Source organism: Symphalangus syndactylus, chromosome 10 (genome assembly GCF_028878055.3).
Source record: "Symphalangus syndactylus isolate Jambi chromosome 10, NHGRI_mSymSyn1-v2.1_pri, whole genome shotgun sequence".
NCBI lineage: Eukaryota > Metazoa > Chordata > Mammalia > Primates > Hylobatidae > Symphalangus > Symphalangus syndactylus.
In genome coordinates, this window is record NC_072432.2 from 123573765 (window position 1) to 123597696 (window position 23932).

The 23932-nt window shown below is 39.6% G+C and overlaps 1 protein-coding gene across 1 annotated transcript in view; it reads right to left on the minus strand.

Annotated features, from left to right (window-relative positions):
- The window catches only part of GTF2E2 (general transcription factor IIE subunit 2), a 91337-nt gene that overhangs the window by 14271 nt on the left and 53134 nt on the right, over nt 1-23932 (minus strand). The window contains exon 6 of the mRNA XM_055295883.2: nt 21276-21369. Coding sequence (XP_055151858.1) covers nt 21276-21369 — 94 coding nt within the window. The remainder of the gene's footprint in view (nt 1-21275; nt 21370-23932) is intronic.

Consider the following 23932-nt stretch of genomic DNA (forward strand, 5'->3'; position numbering starts at 1 on the left):
GGTACAATTTAAACACCATGTAAATAGTTATACTGTATTGTTTAGGGAATAATGACAAGGAAAACGTCTGTATGTGTTTAATACAGACACAATTTTTTTCCAAATATTTTCAGTCTATAGCTGGTTGAATCCACAGATGCAGAACCAAAAGACATGGAGGGCCAATGGTACTTTCAATTCTTTCAAATACAATTAAAGCTTGTTTTGTGGGCTAGAATACCATCCATCTTGGTGAATATTCCAGATGAACTTGAAAACATACGCACAGGGCCAGGCACAGTGGCTCACGCGTGTAATCCCAGCACTTTCAGAGGCTGAGGCAGGCGGGTCACTTGAAGCCAGGAGTTCGAGACCAGCCTGACCAACATGGTAAAACCCCATCTCTACTAAAAATACAAAAATTAGCCAGGTGTGGTGGCGCATGCCTGTAGTCCCAGCTACTCAGGAGGCTGAGGCAGGAGAATCACTTGAACCTGGGAGGCGAAGGTTGCAGTGAGCTGAGATCACGTCATTGCACTCCAGCCTGGGCAACAAGAGTGAAACGCTGTCTCAAAAAAGAAAAAAAGGAAAATACATGCACAGTATTCTGCTGCTGTGGGACAGTCTGTTCTATAAATCCCAATTAGGTCAAATTAGTTGATGGTGCTCTTCCGGACTTCTATATCATAATTTTCCATCTATCTGTTCAATCAACTACTGAAAGAGGAATGCTGTAGAGTCTAACTGTGGAGGTACGTATTTCTCCTTTTAGTTTCATCCATTTTTAATTCATGTATTTGGAAGGCCTGTTGTTAGATATATAGGTATTTAGGACTATTATGTACTCGGAGAATTGATATTTTTACTATTATGTAATGTCCTTTTTCTTTTTGAGACAGGGTGTGGCTCCATCACCCAAACTGGAGTGCAGTGGCACAATCATGGCTTACTGCAACCTCCAACTCCTGGGTTCAGGTGATCCTCCCACCTCAGCTTCCTGAGTAGCAGAGACTACAGGTGCACTCTACCACACTGGGCTGAGTTTTGTATTTTTTGTAGAGACCAGGTTTCGCCACGTTGCCCAGGCTGGCCTCAAGCGATCCTCCTGCCTCAGCTTCCTAAAGTGCTGGGATCACAGGTGTGAGCCACCATGCCTGGCCCATGTCCTTCTTTAATCCTTGGTAATTTTCCTGGCTCTGAAGTCTACTCTGTCTGATATTAATATAGCCACCCTAGCTTTCCTGATAGTGTTTGCACAGTATATCATTTTACACACTTTTACTTTTAACCTGTCTATATTTATTATTATTTTTTTTTATCTTTCTTTCGAGATGGAGTCTTGCTCTATCACCCAGGCTGGTGTGCAGTGGTGCAATCTTGGCTCACTGCAGCCTCCGCCTCTTGGGATCAAGACATTCTCCTGCCTCAGCCCCCACAAGTAGCTGGGATTACAGGCGCATGCCACCACACTCGGCTAATTTTTGTATTTTTAGTAGAGATGAGGGTTTCACCATGTTAGCTAGGCTGGTCTTGAATTCCTGACCTCAGGTGATCTGCCCACCTCGGCCTTCCAAAATGCTGAGATTACAAGCATGAGCCACCGCACCTGGCCTAACTCGTCTACATTTAAAGTGAGTTTTTTTTTTTTTTTTTTTTTTTTTTTTTTGAGACAGAGTCTCCCTCTGTCGCCCAGGCTGGAGTGCAATGGTGCGATCTCAGCTCACTGCAACCTCCACCTCCCTGGTTCAAGCGATTCTACTGCCTCAGCCTCCTGAGTAGCTGGGATTACAGGCACGCGCCACCACGCCTGGCTAATTTTGGTATTTTTAGTAAAGACAGGGTTTCACCATGTTGGTCAGGCTGGTCTTGAACTCCTGACCTAAAGTGGCCTAAAGTGGGTTTCTTACAGACAGCATATACTAGACAGCTGCAGGAATGGATCTTTTAAAAAAAAAAAAAGTGGCCAGGCATGGTGGCTCATGCCTATAATCCCAGCACTTTGGGAGGCCGAGGTGGGCAGATCACCTGAGGTCAGAAGTTCGAGACCAGCCCGACCAACATGAAGAAATCCTGTCTCTACTAAAAATACTAAATTAGCCAGGCATGGTGGTGTATGCCTGTAATGCTAGCTACTGGGGAGGTGAGGCAGGAGAATCACTTGAACCCAGTAGGTGGAGGTTGCGGTGAGCCAAGATCACACCATTGCACTCCAGCCTGGGCAACAAGAGCAAAACTCCATTTCAAAAAAAAAAAAAAAAAAAAGTATATACTAGAGTCTTGCTTTTGCACCCAAGCAGAAAAATAGTGTGTTTAGACCATTTACATTTAACACAATGATTAATGTAGTTGGAATAAAGACTCTAATCTTCACCACTGTTTCTATTTGTTCCATCTGCTCGTGTTTTCCTTCTGTCTCTGTGTTCATTTAGATTAGCTGGATATATCTGTATGATTCCATTTTATCTCCACTATTGGCTTATTACATTTTTTTCAAAAATGTTTTTAGTGGTTGACCTAGGTTTACAATATACATATTTAATTAATCAGAGCCTGGCTTAGAGTAAGTCATAGCATTTCGTATGTCGTGTAAAGACATTAGAACAGTATACTCCCAATTACTGATCCCTTCTGACCTTTAAGCTAATTTGCCATAAATTTTATTTCACATAACATGCCCTAAACACAAAATATATTGTTAATATTTTTTATTTATGGTCATCTTTCAGAGAAATTAGAAAAATATTTTTAAATAATAAAAACTCTATCTCCTAGAAATGTATTTGTATAGATCCAAATGTCTAATGTCATACCTCTTCTTCCTAAACGACTTCCTTTAATATTTCCAGTAGTGCAGGTCTGATGGCAATGAATTATCTCCATTTCTGTTTCTCTGAGAGAGTATTTCTCCTTCATTTTTGAAAGATTATTTTTGCCAGATGCAGTTGCTCACACCTGTAATCCTAACACTTTGGGAGGCTGAGGAGGGCAGATTGCTTGAGCCCAAGAGTTCAAAACCAGCCTTGGCAACATGGTGAAACCCCATCTCTACTAGAAATACAAAAAAATTAGCTAGATGTAGTGGCATGTACCTGCAGTCCCAGCTACTCAGGAGGCTGAGATGGAGGATGAATTAAGCCCTGGAGGCAGAGGTTGTAGTGAGCCAAGACTGCACCACTGCACTCTAGCCTGGGCCACAGAGTCAGACAAGAAAAAAAAAAGAAAGGAAAGGAAAGGGGGAAGGGGAAGGGGAAGGAAAAGAAAAAGAAAAAGAAAAAGAAAAAGAAAAAGAAAAAGAAAAAGAAAAGAAAAGAAAAGAAAAGAAAAGAAAAGAAAAGAAAAGAAAAGAAAAGAAAAAAGAAAAGAAAAGAAAAGAAAAGAAAAGAAAAGAAAAGAAAAGAAAAGAAAAGAAAAGAAAAGAAAAGAAAAGAAAAGAAAAGAAAAAAGAAAAGAGATTATTTTTGCTGGGTACGGAATTCCGGGTTGAAAGGATTTTCTCCCTCTTGGCCATTTAAAGATGTGCTGCATTATCTTTCGGTCTGCATGGGTTCCAATAAGAACCCTGCATTCTTTTTTTCCTATGGAGTTAGTCTCTTTCCTCTGACTGCCTTCAATATTTTCCATCTTTCATATTCTGCAGTTTGAATATGATATGCCTCAGTGTTTTTTTCTGTCATTTGCCTGGTTTGGGGGATGATCTATTTGTGTTCTCTGAGCTTCACAGATCTTTGGTGTCCATCATTAATTTTAGAAAATTCTTGGTCATTACATCTTCAAGTATTTCTTCTGCCCCGTTTTCTTTCTTTTCCTTCTCAGACTTTACAAATCAGACCATCTGATATTGTCTCACAGCTCATGCGTGCTCTGCTCTATTTTTTTCACACTTCAGCTGTATTCAAGTTCACAGACTCCTTTTTTGGCTACACCAAGTTTAATAATGAGCTTGCTGACATTTTTCACCTATGTTACTGTCATTTTCATTTTTAGCATTTATTTTCTTATAGTGTCTATCTCTCTGCTGAAATATCCTACCTGACCATACAAGTTGCCTGCCTTTTCTACTAGAGATTTTAACATACTGAACGGTTATTTTAGATTCCATGTCTGGTAGTTCCAAAGAATTTGGTCTTAACAATGTCCTGTCTCAATTCCATGTCTGGTAGTTCCAAAGTGTCCTGTCTCAATAGTGTGTTGTTCTTCCTTCCTTCTTTTTATGCCTCAAAAACTTTTTTGAAAGCAGGATATCCTCTGTAAGACAGCTGAGACTGAGGTAAATAGTTTTTATGCCTGGGAAATGGGCCCGCCTTTCCTTCTGCCAGATCTTTAGTGTGTGGAGGTTGAGTCAATCTATTGTCAGAACAGACGTGTGGTTTGGAATTTGTTGCTGCCATGGTTACCCACAACGTACCACCAGCTTTGAACTGTGTTAGGGTAGTGGCTGGTTTGCCAGAGGATGTTTTCCTCAGTGTCTGTTCGACCTTCAGCTTTTTTCGTTTTCCTTTTACGCTGCATCTGAACTCGTCTGCCTCCATGTTCTTGCGCCTCTCACCGATCTCCAGTGTCACCTGTCAGTCCGCAGCTGTTAGCCTCGTATGGGTGGGAAGATTCTCTGACATTAGGATTAAGCCTTGGTCTTGGGCAAACACTGTCTTCCTTGGTGACTGGGGTGTGGCCTTCTCAGTGCTCCTGCCCTTTCTCTTCCACTAAAGTTCTGGGCCTAGCACATATTCCTGTCCCTCGCCAAGGACGAAAGACTTTTTTTCTGTTCTCTTTCCACAGTGGTTTAAGGCTCTTATCTCATAGGAGCAAAGAAGGGAAGAAGGACTCAGGGCTTCGTGTCTTTCCAAAAGGATCTACTGTCCCCCTCCTCCAGGGGGAACAGTAAGGGACACTTTCTCAGTACCCACACCCTAGCCTCAATCTTTTTTGTAAGCATCCAAAGAAATCTGTAGAGAAGAGCCTGTGAGTGGATACAAATTCCCCGGGTCTGCAGCCCGCCAGGCGATCTGTTTTCTTGCTGGTCTACACTAAGTTCATTAAATTTTAACTGAATTCTCCTGCAGGATGTTCACTTTGTCTGTCTCAGGTAAACAAGTGCTCAGGTCTTACCTTTCCATGGGGGTGCTGTCTCTCCTTACAGTTTGGGTTGGGAGGCTGTCCTGTAACCTCAGCTCACTGATGAATTCAGTAAGGTATCAGCATGCAGACTTCTGGGGTTTGTTGTTGCTGTCAGGGTAGGAACGATGCTCTCTAGCTTTCTCCATTCTAAGTAGAAGCTAAAAGTCCCCAACTATCTGCTTTTCAGCCAAACTTTAAAGGCTGTTTAATGAATGTGGCTAGCTTTGCACACTATAGGCATATATGAAAGAAAATAATTTCAGGTCAAACTTCCAACTCAGCAACAAAAATACCTCTGTAATCCCAATAAAGCATGCAAAATTATTGTTTTAAAATGTAGGCAATAGCCAGAATTTTACATGTCAAACTTATTATTATAGCTGTTGAAGAAACTATATCCTACCAAAGAATAGTTCTGGTATTTTGATCATCAATTTGTTAAGTTCTAATTTATCAACATGTGAAAACTGCACTGATTTCTTTAGAATAAGTATTACATATCTGTCCAACAAGTCAACTGTGTATTTCTCTCTGTATAACAATAAATGCAAAATGGGAAAAAAGTACATATGAAAAACATACCTTTTACTCATTGGTTAATTTCATTCAATACACTTTCTACCACTGCAAAATTTCAGTTCCTTGAAGACAGAAATTTCTTTGCCTTTCTACCTGATATGCACAGAAGCTTACATATTGCAGGCCTCTTATGACACAATCGCAGAGGTAATATTACCTACTTAAATAGTGGCCGCAATGGTCTGGAAAGCTGATCTGTATATTAATATAAAGAAAGAACACACAACACTATAAATTTTCATGGCACAATAGAACTGAAAGTACACTTTAAAAATTTTAATTTAACTAGTTCCTTTTGTTTAAAGTCACTTGAGCTATTTTCAGAGAAAAACCCTGAAAAAAAAAACTCTTCAATTTTTTTCAATAAAACATTTATACTTAATCCCTGCCTTTCCTTAGCTCAATGCTGTTGCAATATTTAAACATGACATCTACTATGTAAATCATTTAAGCATGACATCTACGTAAATGTATTACAGCTGTATAAATACTTAAGATGAATACTGGAACACAGGGGTATTTTAGAGGTACAATCTCACAGAATCTCAAATTTAATTACTTTTTAAAATGTGGGGACAAAATGTTCAGTTAACAAAGATAAATAACCTGGTTTTCTTTAATTTTACAAAATGAGTGAAAGAAAATGAATTTTTAAAACAAGACAATCTTTGGCTGGGCATGGTGGCTCACACCAGTAATCCTTGCACTTTGGGAGGCCATGGCAGGAGGATCATTTGGCCCAGGAGTTCAAGACCAGTCTGGGCAACAAAGTGAGACCCTGTCACTATTTATAAAAATTAATAAAATAAAAAACAAGATACTCTTTATGTTCTATGAGGTTGGCAAAGTCAACTAAAAACACCCAATCAGCATTTGTGAGGACATGAAGAAATAGATTCCTTCTCATTTACTACTGTGGAGGTATAAATTGGCCCAATTTTACAATAGACATTTGGTAAGGCATTAGTATTTTCAAAAATATGTCTATCTTTTGATCCAGCAATTCAACCTCAAGAAAATGTACACACAGCACTATTTATAACAGCATAGAGCAAAAAATAAAACCAAAAAAATAAATAAATAACTGCCTGGGCACAGTGGCTCACGCCTGTTATCCTAGCACTTTGGGTGGCTGAGGCAGGCGAATCACTTGAGGTCAGGAGTTCAAGACTACCCTGGCCAACATGGTGAAACCCTGTCTCTACTAAAAACACAAAAAATTAGCCAGGCATGCTGGTGCATACTTCTAATCCCAGCTACTCGGGAGTCTGAGACAGGAGAATCGTTTCAACCTGGGAGGCAAAGGTTGCAGTAAGCCAAGATTGTGCCATTGCACTCCAGCCTGGGCAACAGAGCGAGAGTTCGTCTCACAAAAAAACTTTCCATCTGTGGAGTCTGTATGCCTGGAAACGGGCCAGAAAAAATTGTTTTAGAGTATATCAACAAAACAGAATACTATGTAGCCATTTAAAAAATAACGATCAGGCAGGGCACGGTGGCTCACACCTGTAATCCCAGTACTTTGGGAGGCCAAGGTGGGCAGATCACTAGGTCAAGAGATCGAGACCATCCCGGCCAACACTGTGAAACCCCATCTCTACTAAAAATACAAAAATTAGCTGGGCGTGGTGGCACCCACCTGCAGTCCCAGCTACTAGGGAGGCTGAGGCAGGAGAATCGCTTGAACCCGGGGGGCAGAGGTTGCAGTGAGCGGAGATCACGCCACCACACCCCAGCCTGGTGACAAAGCGAGACTCTGTCTCAAAAAATAATAAATAAATAATGATCTAAAACAGTATGAGAGCCCCAGAGCACAGACTCAAATGTGGTAGCTACTATAAGAATCCTGAATTCTTAAGATAAAGGTGAAACTGTTTAAGCTTCCAGTAAGAAAAAAAGTTGCCAGCAATGAGGAAAAAGATTGTCCATTAGAATTCTCATCAGAAACACCAAAAACCATAACGTAACTGCAGAAAATCAGCACAAATGTGGCCTGAGACTGCTAAATTGGCTTTCTTTGCTATCTGTTTAACCAAACACAAAACTATAAAACCAGTGAGTCAGTGACAGATAGATAAATAAATAACCAGGTTAAGTAAGATTAAAATGACTAGCACCGTGGGTACTATTTTATTTTTCCGATACTAATAATAGTTAACATTACCATGTTCTTACTTTCCACCAGATTCTGTTCCAAGCACTTTTATTTATATTCACTCATTTAATCCTCAAAGACAATGAGGTAACAATACTATTATTTCTATTTTACAGATGAGGAATCTCAGAGAGAGGTTAAGTGTCTCGCCTAGGCTAGTAAGGGACTGAGCTAAGATAAAATCTACATGGAATGAATAAATCTTTTTTTAGAGTAAAAAAAAAATAAAAAATAAATTAAAAAAAGATAACACCTACAATCTAACTCCTCAGCACCGGCCTCTTCCCCATCACATTTATACTACCTTTAAATGAATAAGCTCCTGACTTCAGGAAAGAAATGCCTTTGAAATATAAGTTGCATGCCTAGGTCCAACTACTCTGTGTTCACTTCTACACTGGATTAAAAAATTACTACACCATCAACTCTCTCCTTGAGCTAATTCTCATTTTAGGACAAGTGCTTCTATTACAGACAGAACCCTCCGTGTGCCTGAAGTGTGCACACTCAGAGTTCCTCTCTATGGCTAAGGTTGCCACCTAGTGGAACGAAAAGAAAATCTTCACACAAAGCATAAAGCATTCTGAGGCATAAAAAGAGGGAGAGATGAATGTTAAAAATGTGTCCATTTTCAATGGGTCTTCCCTGGAAACACACATTCCTTATATCATTAACAAAAACTTGTTTTGTTTTGTTTTTTATTACTGATTTACGTAATACTGGTACTTTCAACTAAAAGACTGGTGGTACCTTACCCGAGGTTCCTGTAAGTGGCTGTTCCCTCTGGTGTCTCTACAGCACCATGTGAACACCAAAATGACAAAATGCAAACAGCTGAACTACACTTCCTATACCATTCTACCCACTCAGCCTGGAAGGTCAAGGACAGCAACCTCATTCACTATGATCTTCCATCCACCACCAAGTGTACGGAATGACAGGAGCCGGGAAAAGGAATCTGAAGACAGTGGGTCTCAATCTTCCTCTATTCTATCAACATAAACTGGACCTTTAACCAAGTTCCCAACAAGGGGAATTTTGTTCTCCAGGTGACATTTGATAATGTCTAAAGATAGTTTTGGTTGTTACACTGCAGGGAAGCTAAGCTACTGGTATCTAAACAAGCCAAGGATGCTGATCAATGCCCTACCAGGCTCAGGACACTCCCCACACCAAAAAAAAAATTACTCAACCCCAAATGTTAACACTGCCAAGGTCAAAAGCCCTGCTTAACCCCCACCATCCTTCTTAAGAGGGACACAGATCAGTGAAAAATACCAGTTTATAATAATAAGCTGAGCCTACAAACCCAATTCTATTTAACATATATAAACAAAGTATTTTTGGCACTTTTAATAAACTTTTCTAGGAATATACAATGTATATTGTACACAGAATATAGCATTATTAACCTTGATAAATCACAGAAGAAATGTACTTTGTATTTTCAGAACTTTACCAATTCTTTACCACTTAAGGAAGAGACCAGTTATGAAATCTAAGTTGCCAATATATCGTTAACTATATTGGCCCATCAGTGGCTATCATCTTCATGGTGACTCTACAATAGAAAGATATACAGCTGTTTCACTTCTATTCCATTTACATGCTAGGATAATTGCCTGAGCATTTATACATTTTTGAATCTTTTTTTTTTTTTTTTTTTTTTTTGAGACAGAGCCTTGCTCTGTTGTCCAGGCTGGAGTGCAGTGGAGCAATCTAGGCTCACTACAACCTCCACCTCCCAGGTTCATGCGATTCTTGCGTTTCAGCCTCCCAGGTAGCTGGGATTACAGACACACGCCAGCATGTCTGGCTAATTTTTGTACTTTTAGGAGAAACGGGATTTCACCATGTTGACCAGGCTGGTCTTGAACTCCTGACCTCAAGTGATCACTTAAGGCAGGTCTCCCAAAGTGCTGGGATTACAGTCACGGGTCACAGCACCTGGCTGAAATAAATTTTTAAAGCATAAAAATATATTTTCATTTATTCTTTACATTACACTTAGGGTATTACACTGACTTTTTAAGAAAGTATATGTATCAGTAGGTTATATTATCTATGAACTTAATTTCACAAAAGCAAAGATGACGTTACAAATCATTTGCTATAAGAAGTGTTCGAGCTCCGGTCTCCAGCTCCCAGCCCCAGCGACACAGAAGACTGGTGATTTCTGCATTTCTGCTTGAGGTACCGGTTTCATCTCACTAGGGAGTGCCTAACAGTGGGTGCAGGACAGTCGGTGAAGCGCACTGTGCGCGAGCCGAAGCAGGGCGAGGCATTGCCTCACTCGGGAAGCGCAAGGGGTCAGGGAGTTCCCTTTCCTAGTCAAAGAAAGGGGAAACAGACGGCACCTGGAATATCGGGTCAGTCCCGTCCTAATACTGCGCTTTTCCAACGGGCCTGGAAAACGGCACACTAGGAGACTGTGTCCCGCACCTGGCTCGGAGGGTCCTATGCCCACAGAGTCTTGCTGATTGCTAGCACAGCAGTCTGAGATCACGCTGCAAGGCGGCAGCGAGGCTGGGGGAGGGGCGCCCGCCATTGCCCAGGCTTGCTTAGGTAAACAAAGCAGCCAGGAAGCTCGAACTGAGTGGAGCCCACCACAGCTCAAGGAGGCCTGCCTGCCTCTGTAGGCTCCACCTCTGGGGGCAGGGCACAGACAAACAAAAACCCAGCAAGAACCTCCACAGACTTAAATGTCCCTGTCTGACTGACAGCTTTGAAGAGAGTAGTGGTTCTCCCAGCACGCAGCTGGAGATCTGAGAACGGACAGACTGCCTCCTAAAGTGGGTCCCTCACCCCTGAGCAGCCTAACTGGGAGGCACCCCCCCAGTAGGGACAGACTGACACCTCATTCAACCGGGTACTCCTCTGAGACAAAACTTTCAGAGGAACTATCAGACAGCTGAATTTGTGGTCTCATGAAAATCCGCTGTTCTGCAGCCACCGCTGCTGACACCCAGCCAAACAGGGTCTGGAGTGGACCTCTAGTAAACTCCAACAGACCTGCAGCTGAGGGTCCTGTCTGGTAGAAGGAAAACTAACAAACAGAAAGGACATCCACACCAAAAATCCATCTGTACATCACCATCATCAAAGACAAAAAGTAGATAAAACCACAAAGATGGGGAAAAAACAGACCAAAAAAACTGGAAACTCTAAAAAACAGAGCACCTCTCCTCCTCCAAAGGAACGCAGTTCCTCACCAGCAACAGAACAAAGCTGGATGGAGGATGACTTTGATGAGTTGAAAGAAGAAGGCTTCAGACGATCAAACTACTCTGAGCTACGAGAGGAAATTCAAAACAATAGCAAAGAAGTTAAAAACTTTGAAAAAAAATTAGAAGAATGGATAACTAGAATAACCAATGGAGAGAAGGGCTTCAAGGAGCTGATGGAGCTGAAAGCCAAGTTTCGAGAACTACGCGAAGATTGCAGAAGCCTCAGTAGCAGATGCGATCAACTGGAAGAAAGGGTATCGCTGATGGAAGATGAAATGAATGAAATGAAGAGAGAAGGGAAGTTTAGAGAAAAAAGAATAAAAAGAAATGAACAAAGCCTCCAAGAAATTTGGGACTATGTGAAAAGACCAAACCTACGTCTGATTGGTGTACCTGAAAATGATGGGGAGAATGGAACCAAGTTGGAAAACACTCTGCAAGACATTATCCAGGAGAACTTCCCCAATCTAGCAAGGCAGGCCAGCATTCAGATTCAGGAAATACAGAGAACGCCACAAAGATACTCCTCAAGAAGGGCAACTCCAAGACACATAATTGTCAGATTCACCAAAGTTGAAATGAAGGAAAAAATGTTAAGGGCAGCCAGAGAGAAAGGTCGGGTTACCCACAAAGGGAAGCCCATCAGACTAACAGCTGATCTCTCGGCAGAAACTCTACAAGCCAGAAGAGAGTGGGGGCCGATATTCAACATTCTTAAAGAAAAGAATTTTCAACCCAGAATTTCCTATCCCGCCAAACTAAGCTTCATAAGTGAAGGAGAAATAAAATACTTTACAGACAAGCAAACGCTGAGTGATTTTGTCACCACCAGGCCTGCCCTAAAAGAGCTCCTGAAGGAAGCACTAAACATGGAAAGGAACAACCGGTACCAGCCACTGCAAAAACATGCCAAACTGTAAAGACCATCAAGGCTAGGAAGAAACTATAGCATCTAATGAGCAAAATAACCAACTAACATCATAATGACAGGATCAGATTCACACATAACAATATTCACGTTAAATGTAAATGGGCTAAATGCTCCAATCAAAAGACACAGACTGGCAAACTGGATAAGGAGTCAGGACCCATCAGTGTGCTGTATTCAGGAAACCCATCTCACGTGCAGAGACACACATAGACTCAAAATAAAGGGATGGAGGAAGATCTATCAAGCAACTGGAAAACAAAAAAAGGCAGGGGTTGCAATCCTAGTCTCTGATAAAATAGACTTTAAACCAACAAAGATCAAAAGAGACAAAGAAGGCCATTACATAATGGTAAAGGGATCAATTCAACAAGAAGAGCTAACTATCCTAAATATATATGCACCCAACACAGGAGCACCCAGATTCATAAAGCAAGTCCTCAGTGACCTACAAAGGGACTTAAACTCCCATACAATAATAATGGGAGATTTTAACACCCCACTGTCAGCATTAGACAGATCAACGAGACAGAAAGTTAACAAGGATATCCAGGAATTGAACTCAGCTCTACATAAAGTGGACCTAATAGACATCTACAGAACTCTCCACCCCAAGTCAACAGAATATACATTTTTTTCAGCACCACACCACACCTATTCCAAAATTGACCACATAGTTGGAAGTAAAGCTCTCCTCAGCAAATGTAAAAGAACAGAAATTATAACAAACTGTCTCTCAGACCACAGTGCAATCAAACTAGAACTCAGGATTAAGAAACTCACTCAAAACCGCTCAACTACATGGAAACTGAACAACCTGCTCCTGAATGACTATTGGGTTCATAATGAAATGAAGGCAGAAATAAAGATGTTCTTTGAAACCAATGAGAACAAAGACACAACATACCAGAATCTCTGGGACACGTTCAAAGCAGTGTGTAGAGGGAAATTTATAGCACTAAATGCCCACAAGAGAAAGCAGGAAAGATCCAAAATTGACACCCTAACATCACAATTAAAAGAACTAGAAAAGCAAGAGCAAACACATTCAAAAGCTAGCAGAAGGCTAGAAATAACTAAAATCAGAGCAGAACTGAAGGAAATAGAGACACAAAAAACCCTTCAAAAAATTAATGAATCCAGGAGCTGGTTTTTTGAAAAGATCAACAAAATTGATGGACCGCTAGCAAGACTAATAAAGAAGAAAAGAGAGAAGAATCAAATAGATGCAATAAAAAACGAAAAAGGGGATATCACCACCGATCCCACAGAAATACAATCTACCATCAGAGAATACTACAAACACCTCTATGCAAATAAACTAGAAAATCTAGAAGAAATGGATAAATTCCTGGACAAATACACCCTCCCAAGACTAAACCAGGAGGAAGTTGAATCTCTGAATAGACCAATAACAGGTTCTGAAATTGTGGCAATAATCAATAGCTTACCAACCAAAAAGAGTCCAGGACCTGATGGATTCACAGCTGAATTCTACCAGAGGTACAAGGAGGAACTGGTACCATTCCTTCTGAAACTATTCCAATCGATAGAAAAAGAGGGAATCCTCCCTAACACATTTTACGAAGCCAGCATCGTCCTGATACCAAAACCTGGCAGAGACATAACCAAAAAAGAGAATTTCAGACCAATATCCTTGATGAACATTGATGCAAAAATCCTCAATAAAATACTGGCAAACCGAATCCAGCAGCACATCAAAAAGCTTATCCACCATGATCAAGTGGGCTTCATCCCTGGGATGCAAGGCTGGTTCAACATACGCAAATCAATAAATGTAATCCAGCATATAAACAGAACCAAAGACAAAAACCACATGATTATCTCAATAGATGCAGAAAAGGCCTTTGACAAAATTCAACAACCCTTCATGCTAAAAACTCTCAATAAATTAGGTATTGATGGGACGTATCTCAAAATAATAAGAGCTATCTATGACAAACCCACAGCCAATATCATACTGAATGGGCAAAAACTGGAAGCATTCCCTCTGAAAACTGGCACAAGGCAGGGATGCCCTCTCTCACCTCTCCTATTCAACATAGTGCTGGAAGTTCTGGCCAGAGCAATCAGGCAGGAGAAGGAAATAAAGGGTATTCAATTAGGAAAAGAGGAAGTCAAATTGTCCCTGTTTGCAGATGATATGATTGTATATCTAGAAGACCCCATTGTCTCAGCCTAAAATCTCCTTAAGCTGATTAGCAACTTCAGCAAAGTCTCAGGATACAAAATTAATGTACAAAAATCACAAGCATTCTTGTACACCAATAACAGACAAACAGAGAGCCAAATCATGAGTGAACTCCCATTCACAATTGCTTCAAAGAGAATAAAATACCTAGGAATCCAACTTCCAAGGGATGTGAAGGACCTCTTCAAGGAGAACTACAAACCACTGCTCAATGAAATAAAAGAGGATACAAACAAATGGAAGAACATTCCATGCTCATGGGTTGGAAGAATCAATATCGTGAAAATGGCCATACTGCCCAAGGTAATTTATAGATTCAATGCCATCCCCATCAAGCTACCAGTGACTTTCTTCACAGAATTGGAAAAAACTACTTTAAAGTTCATATGGAACCAAAAAAGAGCCCGCATCGCCAAGTCAATCCTAAGCCAAAAGAACAAAGCTGGAGGCATCACGCTACCTGACTTTAAACTATACTACAAGGCTACAGTAACCAAAACAGCATGGTACTGGTACCACAACAGAGACATAGATCAATGGAACAGAACAGAGCCCTCAGAAATGATGCCGCATAGCTACAACTATCTCATCTTTGACAAACCTGACAAAAACAAGAAATGGGGAAAGGATTCCCTATTTAATAAATGGTGCTGGGAAAACTGGCTAGCCATATGTAGAAAGCTGCAACTGGATCCCTTCCTTACACCTTATACAAAAATTAATTCAAGATGGATTAAAGACTTATATGTTAGACCTAAAACCATTAAAATCCTACAAGAAAACCTAGGCAATACCATTCAGGACATAGGCATGGGCAAGGACTTCATGTCTAAAACACCAAAAGCAATGGCAACAAAAGCCAAAATCGACAAATGGGATCTCATTAAACTAAAGAGCTTCTGCACAGCAAAAGAAACTATCATCAGAGTGAACAGACAACCTACAGAATGGGAGAAAATTTTTGCAACCTACTCATCTGACAAAGGGCTAATATCCAGAATCTACAATGAACTCAAACAAATTTACAAGAAAAAAACAAACAACCCCATCAAAAAGTGGGCAGAGGACATGAACAGACACTTCTCAAAAGAAGACATTTATGCAGCCAAAAAACACATGAAGAAATGCTCATCATCACTGGCCATCAGAGAAATGCAAATCAAAACCACAGTGAGATACCATCTCACACCAGTTAGAATGGCCATCATTAAAAAATCTGGAAACAACAGGTGCTGGAGAGGATGTGGAGAAATAGGAACACTTTTACACTGTTGGTGGGACTGTAAACTAGTTCAACCATTGTGGAAGTCAGTGTGGCGATTCCTCAGGGATCTCGAACTAGAAATACCATTTGACCCAGCCATCCCATTACTGGGTATATACCCAAAGGACTATAAATCATGCTGCTATAAAGACACATGCACACGTATGTTTATTGCGGCACTATTCACAATGGCAAAGAGTTGGAACCAACCCAAATGTCCAACAACGATAGACTGGATTAAGAAAATGTGGCACATATACACCATGGAATACTATGCAGCCATAAAAAATGATGAGTTCGTGTCCTTTGTAGGGACATGGATGAAACTGGAAAACATCATTCTCAGTAAACTATCGCAAGGACAAAAAACCAAACACCGCATGTTCTCACTCATAGGTGGGAATTGAACAATGAGAACTCATGGACACAGGAAGGGGAACATCACACTCCGGGGACTGTTGTGGGGTGGGGGGAGGGGGGAGGGACAGCATTAGGAGATACACCTAATGCTAAATGACGAGTTAATGGGTGCAGGAAATCAACATGGCACATGGATACATATATAACAAATCTGCACATTGTGCACATGTACCCTAAAACCCTAAAGTATAATTAAAAAAAAAAAAAAGAAAAAAAAAAAAAAGAAGTGTTCACTGACTTTGGAAGGCCAAGGCAAGCAGATCACCTGACGTCGGGAGTTTGAGACCAGACTGACCAACATGGAGAAACCCCATCTCTACTAAAAATACAAAATTAGCCAGGCATGGTGGCATGCCTATAATCCCAGGTACTCGGGAGGCTGAGGCAGGAGAATCGCTTGAACCTGGGTGGCAGAGGTTGTTGTGAGCCAAGATTGCACCATTGCACTCCAGCCTGGGCAACAAGAGCGAAACTCCATCTCAAAAAAAAAAAAAAAAAAAAAAAAAAAAAAGGTGTTCACTGAATCTGGTGAAACAAACGCCACTCTAGGAAAAAAACTAGTCCTTCCCACAATCTTTGCCTTTGCTATTCCCTCTGCCTGGATACTCGCCTTACAGTCCCACACGTGGACACTATTCTGATCCTTGGCAAGGCTAGCTGCACCCCATTTTTCCTGTTTTGGCTCACTTCACCTTTTTTCAGAGGTTGTATCTGAACCTCACCACCCCCACCTTACCACAGAGCTCATTTATTTTCTTCCTGGCATTTCATACAATCTGCAATATTTTCAAATTTCGTATATTGTCCCCCACTTCAGAATGGAAGCTCTATAAAGACAGGGACTGGTCTATCTTACCCCGATATTTAGCAAAATGACTAGGGCACTTAGGAAGAGACCATTAAATATTTCTTGAATAAACAGGCTTACGAATAAACACTAATAAACTGTAACAAAAATCCCAGAAATTGTCAACAAGGAAATAAAAAGACAACAGAAAATAAGAGAATGAAAATAAATTATACCATTTCCAAGTAAATGATGGGGAGATTACAACATATAATAAACAATGTAAATGTAAAATGACAGAACTGATTCAAAAGTTAAAGCCAGCCATATGCCATCTAGAAAGGAAATACTTAAAACAACAACAAAAAAATACAGACAGAAAGTAAAAGATGGGCAAAAATATATCAAATTTTTAAAAAGCCAGAGGTTATGAGAGTTAGATGGGATAAAGCTGGACATCAAGGAAAAGAACATTAAATACAACCAAGGGGGACACATTATAATGATTTGAACACAATTCTTAAATAAACTATGACTGCCAAGAATGTTTATAAACTAAAAACTCTGAATGAAAATATAAAAAGCAGTAACTACAGGAAAAATAAACAAAAACATAAAAGTTATGAGAGATTCTGATGTTTGCTCAGTCACTGCTTAGATCAAGTAATCAAAAAATAAATATGTATGTAGATGGTGATCTGACAGATTATATTTTCTGTTAAAATGAAAACACAACAAACAACAGAGATAAAATAAGTAGTTCACAAAGAAATAAGGAAAGAACAAATACAAAAGCGCGCCATAAATAGAGAAAATAACAGTGAGAAAATTAAGGCCGAGGGCCACGCTCTCAAAAACCGCACACTATTAAATTTGAAATTTTAAAAAGAATGATTTTGTAGAAAAACACAAAATTATCAAAATTGACTTGCAAGATAGAAAACTTAAGGACATAAGCAAATAAAACATTAAGAATGTTGCCAAGAAAGTAAATAGCCAGATACATTCATGGGTATATGCCTTCACATTTTTAAAGAATCTACTATTCTCATAAGGAATGAAGCGGGGAGAGGAAGAAAAACTACTTTTCTTTTTATGAACCCAGCATAATAACCATAACCAAAATCTGACAAAGCACACAAAAAAAGAAAAGTGATCATACTGAAACTATTGTCCTAAATACATTAATATAAAAAATCTAGAAATACATGAAGCCAAAGAAAGGCTATCTAGGAGTGTAAGGATAGTTAAATATTAAGAAACCTAGCAGTACATTTCACCATATATTAAATAAGTTAGCAACAACAAAAATCTGAAAAGATGCAAAAATATTTTCTCCTTTGGGAGGCCGAGGCGGGCGGATCACGAGGTCAGGAGATCGAGACCACGGTGAAACCCCGTCTCTCTAAAAAACACAAAAAATTAGCTGGGCGCGGTGGCGGGCACCTGTAGTCCCAGCTACTCGGAGAGGCTGAGGCAGGAGAATGGCGTGAACCCGGGAGGCGGAGCTTGCAGTGAGCCGAGATTGCGCCACTGCACTCCAGCCTGGGCGACAGAGCGAGACTCCGTCTCAAAAAAAAAAAAAAAAAAAAAAAAATATTTTCTCAATTTACTTCTGCATTATCTTCCTGATTTCTATGTCTATTTCATTACAATAAAAAATACATAGCCAATGTGTAAGATATGTAAAGATATTTGCTTCAGCATTGTTAACTATTTTAAAACTCATTAATCAGGTACACACAGTGGAATACTAACCAGCCATACATCATTATGGAATATCTGTAATGCTGAGAAAGCAAACTAAAAGAATACACATCAAATTATTTACAGAACTTGTTCCTGATTATGTCAGATTTAACTACCAAGCATATATTATCACAAGACATGCATCACATATCCATGATGCATGTTTAATTTCTGCATCACATACGCTGGAGTTTAATATTACTATTTTACTCTATGTATTTCCAGATTGTTATTGTTTTCTGGGGGCGGGGTGGGGGGGGAGTGAAAATTCTCATTTTGCCCCTATAAGCTACGCAATAAGGAAATAGAAAAGAGTTTAAGCCAACAAAGGGCATATAAAATGACAAATGAAAACGGGGTAATATTAAGGAAGTATAGATAAAATATACACAAACAGGAAAAAGCGAAGTTAAAACAATGGTATCCACAGAAAGAGCACACAAGGGACAGAAAGTGACAGCTCAGCGTGCAGATTACAAGAACACCTGGGCTTCCCATTGCTAAACACACAGTGTACTCCTAAAATAACCCCAAAGAAATACTATTAAGAAATTCTAGAGCTTCATGTACACTCTTACAGAGCTACTGCAATCTCTTTCCTATCAACCACCCGCCTCAAGTTAAACATCTGCTTACACAACAGACATGCTACGCTATGCTGCCATCTGCAGAGCAGACTTAACACTAAAATTCCCACTGAGAACATTTAAATATGTTTGTTGAAGGCATCAAAGTAAATGACGGAGAAACTAAAACTTAACTAGAGATATAACTATATTGGGAGGAGAGAGATAGGCATAGGAAAGAGAAATGACAGTAAGTCACATGATGTTTAAAGTTGAAAAAAAATCAAGAAACAATAGCATAAGCGTATTATTAGCAATTGGGAAAAAACGGAAGAATCCAAAATAAAACTAGTTAAGTAGTTGCCACAAAAGAAAGGGACTGCAGCTAGAGAAGGGAAAGGCACATCTGCCTTTTAGTATAGGCTCTTACTCTGTATTTGAACTTGTAATACTTGTGATAAGTTTTTTTAAGTACTGCAAAAATTTTTCAAAATGAGTTAATTATACCTAAGAATAAAGGAATCGGTTATTTCTTAGATTTTTTTTTTTTTTTTTGAGCTCAGAAATATCTCAAATGGTTTTTAACTTTCTTTTTAAAGGCAGAGTCTCACTCTGTCACCCAGGCTGTAGTGCAGTGGCACAATCAGCTCACCATAACCTCTAACTCCTGAGTTCAAGCTATACTCTTGTCTCAGCCTTGCGAGTAGCTGAGACCACTGGCATGCGCCACCAAGCCTGGCTAATTTTTCAGTTTTTAGTAGAGACAGGGTCTCACTTTTCTGCCCAGGCTGGTCTTGAACTCCTGGCCTGAAGCAATCCTCCTGCCCTGAAGCAATCCTCCTGCCTTGGCTTCTGAAAGTGCTAGGATTAGAGGCATGAGCCACCATGCCCAGCCTTAAATGTTTTTAAAAGCAAGAAATATAAAAATTAGCATAGGCCGGGCACGGTGGCTCACGCTTGTAATCCCAGCACTTTGGGAGGCCGAGGCAGGCGGATCACGAGGTCAGGAGATCGAGACCATGGTGAAACCCCATCTCTACTAAAAATACAAAAAAATTAGCCGGGCATGGTGGTGGGCACCTGTAGTCCCAGCTACTCAGAGAGGCTGAGGCAGGAGAATGGCAAGAACCCGGGAGGCGGAGCTTGCAGTGAGCCAAGATTGCGCCACTGCACTCCAGCCTGGGCGACGGAGCGAGACTCCGTCTAAAAAAAAGAAAAAAAAAAAAAAATTAGCATAAAGGCAACACTGCAAGTAACGAAGACTAAAAGCAATATAAAAATCGCCAGGCAGTACTGAAGTCTTTGTTCAACAGGCACCTATCACTACAATGGATAGCATAAGTTCACTACATACTTGCTTTGTTATATAAAAGCTTATTAGAAACAACAACATCAAAGAACTGGAATATTCTTCACATTTTTATTTAATTAACATTTATTGTGAACCAATTACATGTAAGGTACTCAACTGGGATTTTCACAAAAATACAATTTCCTAAAACAAGTTCAAGGAAACTAAAGCCCTATCTACCAGAACCACAAGCCTGGATACCTATAGACAGATAACAAAAGGAAAACTTAAGGTTACTGCACAAATCACAAAATCAATTAAATTGATGTTCAATTATTTTCCTGCCATTTTATAAAACTTCAAAAGTAATATAAATTTACAGTAAAATACCACCACATTTGCTAAAATGGCAATTGGTACTTGAGTAATACATTTTTCATCACTAAACCCTTGTTTAATTAATGACAAATTATTGACAAAAATTTAAAACTGAAGTCCAAACATACATATCAAATACTTAGTAAGAGATTCAATATACAGCTTAGCATCCAACTCCACAATTTCCAGAAAGAAAAACATCATCTCCTTCCTTATTCAATTTGATAATTGAAAGATTCATAAGGTAAGAGAACACTATTCACCAATAAAAGTTTATTCTTTTTCCCATCCTGTATCAAGCTTTTGTATCAGGATATGAACTTACCTTTGTAAAAGTCTAAAGATAAAGAAATAAACCCGTTTGGTTCAGTTGAGTTATAAACATTAAGAAATCCTGAACTGTGATTGTAAGTATAATTAACCTAAAATCTTTCAAATCACGTATTTCAAATTGCATTCTAAGAAACAATATGTTAGACACAGGGGCCACTGGCTGTGTTCTAAGAGATGATAATGCTAAAAAAGCAATATAAGATTTAAATTATAATTGTATTATAAATATTAATTTTATCACCCTAAAATTGTAATATACTTGCAAACTAAAGTATAATACAGAAAAGCTCACCTTCATCCACAGAAAACTGACAGCTCTTATCATTGAAGAAAAGTATTTTCTTCTTATCGGGACGATTTACAAATAGTATCTGGTCCCCCAAAGCCTTAAAGATAGATAAAATAAAGATTTTTCAGTTAACTCCAAATTACCTCACCAAAAAAAAAAAAAAAATTTAAACAATAAAGGACTTTTATTTCCTTAACACACTCAGTGTACCACCATAGGGTCCACTGGACCCAATTTTAGTTTTAGTTTTGTTTTTAAGAGACTCCACCCAGACTGGAGTGCAGCTCACTGCAGCCTCAACCTCCCAGGCTCAAGCAATCTTCCCACCTCAGCCTCTGGAGTAACTGGGACCACTGGTGCGTTGCCACCACATCTAGCTAATGTTTTTAATTTTTTGTAGTGAAAGGGTCTCACTATGTTGCCAGGGCTGGTCTTGAACTCCTGGGCTCAAGCGATCTTCCCACCTCAGCCTCCGAAAGTACAGGGAATACAGGTGTGAGCCACTGCACCCAGCCCCAATTTTAGTTTTTGAGTTTCTTTCTTGAGTAGTTCAATTATTTAAAAATTGGTATTTCCAGACTTGTATTCTTAGAGGTCTTCCAAAGAACAAAAAATAAAATGTGTTTCACTTAAAACAGAAAATTCAATCTCTGCTGCAATTACTATTTGGGTCCATGGGACTCTTTCAATAATCTAAGACACATAATAGAATCTTGGTGTTCTTACTTTTCCTCTACCTTGAGATATTTTGCTACTTACTCATCATTACCCATCAATTATTTCCAACTGTGCTTTTAAAATGCTAAAATAGTAAGAAAATAGAAGAATGATTAAATCACCTAGAAATGTGATGCAATAGTGAAATATATGGGCATCCTTCAGTTTTCTTACTGCATTGCCCAAAGGATTACATTACACCTTTTCAAGAAGATATAAAAGATTGGAAGAGTCTTCTTGTTGTTTTTTAACTTTCATTGAGTACACCTGACAAAAAAAATTTTGTATTTTCTACCCTTGAGAGCAAAGACAAGAAAACTGACATTTCACAATTATTAGATGAATCAAAATATGAATGCAAAAAGCCAAATAGCAGCACTCTAGACTATCTGGCAAAAATTCATCATAGGAATAAAGTCTCAAGCTATGGAGTCTTTAGATGACAATAACTCAAGTGAAGATTCTCAAGCTTAAGAATCAACAAGCGAACAAAACGCTTCTCAATACAAAATGGAAATGATATTCTCATCCCATTATTCACCAGGAAGATTATCACACAGTATTTTGTGACAAGAATCTTTATCATCTCACTTTGCTAAAAGGATATATGACAGTATTCTTTTTGAGGTGTTTTCCAAAAATTACTTGATACTGAAGTTTGCTGTGTTAAATTCTTACTAAAATCTCTAATAAAGCTATTTTCATCATCCCATTATTCTTACTTATGTAAATTATTCATAAAATGACTTAAAGTAGCTTAAAAATAATACTCCACTAGATCGAGGTGGTAAAAGGTGATAACTACAGGATGAGCAACCCAAATCCCAAAATCTCGAATCCAAAATCCAAAACTTTTTGAGTGCTGACATGACATGCCAAAGAAATACTTACTGGGAGCCAGGTGCAATGGCTCACACCTATAATCCCAGCACTTTGGGAGGCCAAGGCAGGAGGATCACTTGAGGTGAGGAGTTTTTTTGTTTGTTTTGAGACAGTCTCGCTCTGTCGTTCAGGCTGGAGTGCAGTGGTGCGATCTCGGCTCACTGCAAGCTCTGCGCGGTGGCTCATGCCATTCTCCTGCCTCAGCCTCCCAAGTAGCTGGGACTACAGGCGCCCGCCACCACGCCCTGCTAATTTTTTGTACTTTTTAGTAGAGACGGGGTTTCACCATGTTAGCCAGGATGGTCTCGATCTCCTGACCTCGTGATCCGCCTGCCTCGGCCTCCCACAGTGCTGGGATTACAGGCGTGAGCCACCACACCCGGCCGAGGTCAGGAGTTTTGAGACCAGCCTGGTTAACATGGTGAAACTCGATCTCTACTAAAAATAGAAAAATTAGCTGGACATGGTGGCAGGTGTCTGTAATCCCAGCTACTTGGGAGGCTGAGACCAGAGAATCTCTTAAACCCAGGAGACAGAGGTTGCAGTGAGCTGAGATCACACCACTGCACACCAGCCAGAGCAACAGAAAGAGACTCTGCATCAAAAAAAAAAAGAAATACTCACTGGAGCACATTTTGGATTTCAGATTTTCAGCTCTGGAATGTTTAACTGGTATAATGAAAATATCCCCAAATTGGAAAAAAATCCAAAACAGTTCTGGTCCCAAGCATTACAGATAAGGGACAGTCAAATTGTACATATGTAAAATAAATGAAAGAACCTGAAGGCATTGCTAAAAAACATTAAAGACATGAATAAATGAAAAGAATTCTGTGCTCATGTATTAAAAAACTTACTACAGTTACGATGGCAAGACTACCCAAAGTTACCTATTCAGTGTAATCCCTATCAAAATCCCAACGGCATTTTTTGCAGAAAAGGAAAAATCCATCCAAAAATTTATATCAAATCTCAAGGGACCTCAAAAAGCCTGAAATGGTTTAGATCTGTGTCCCCATCAAATCTCATGTCAAACTGTAATCCCCAGTGTTGGAGATGGG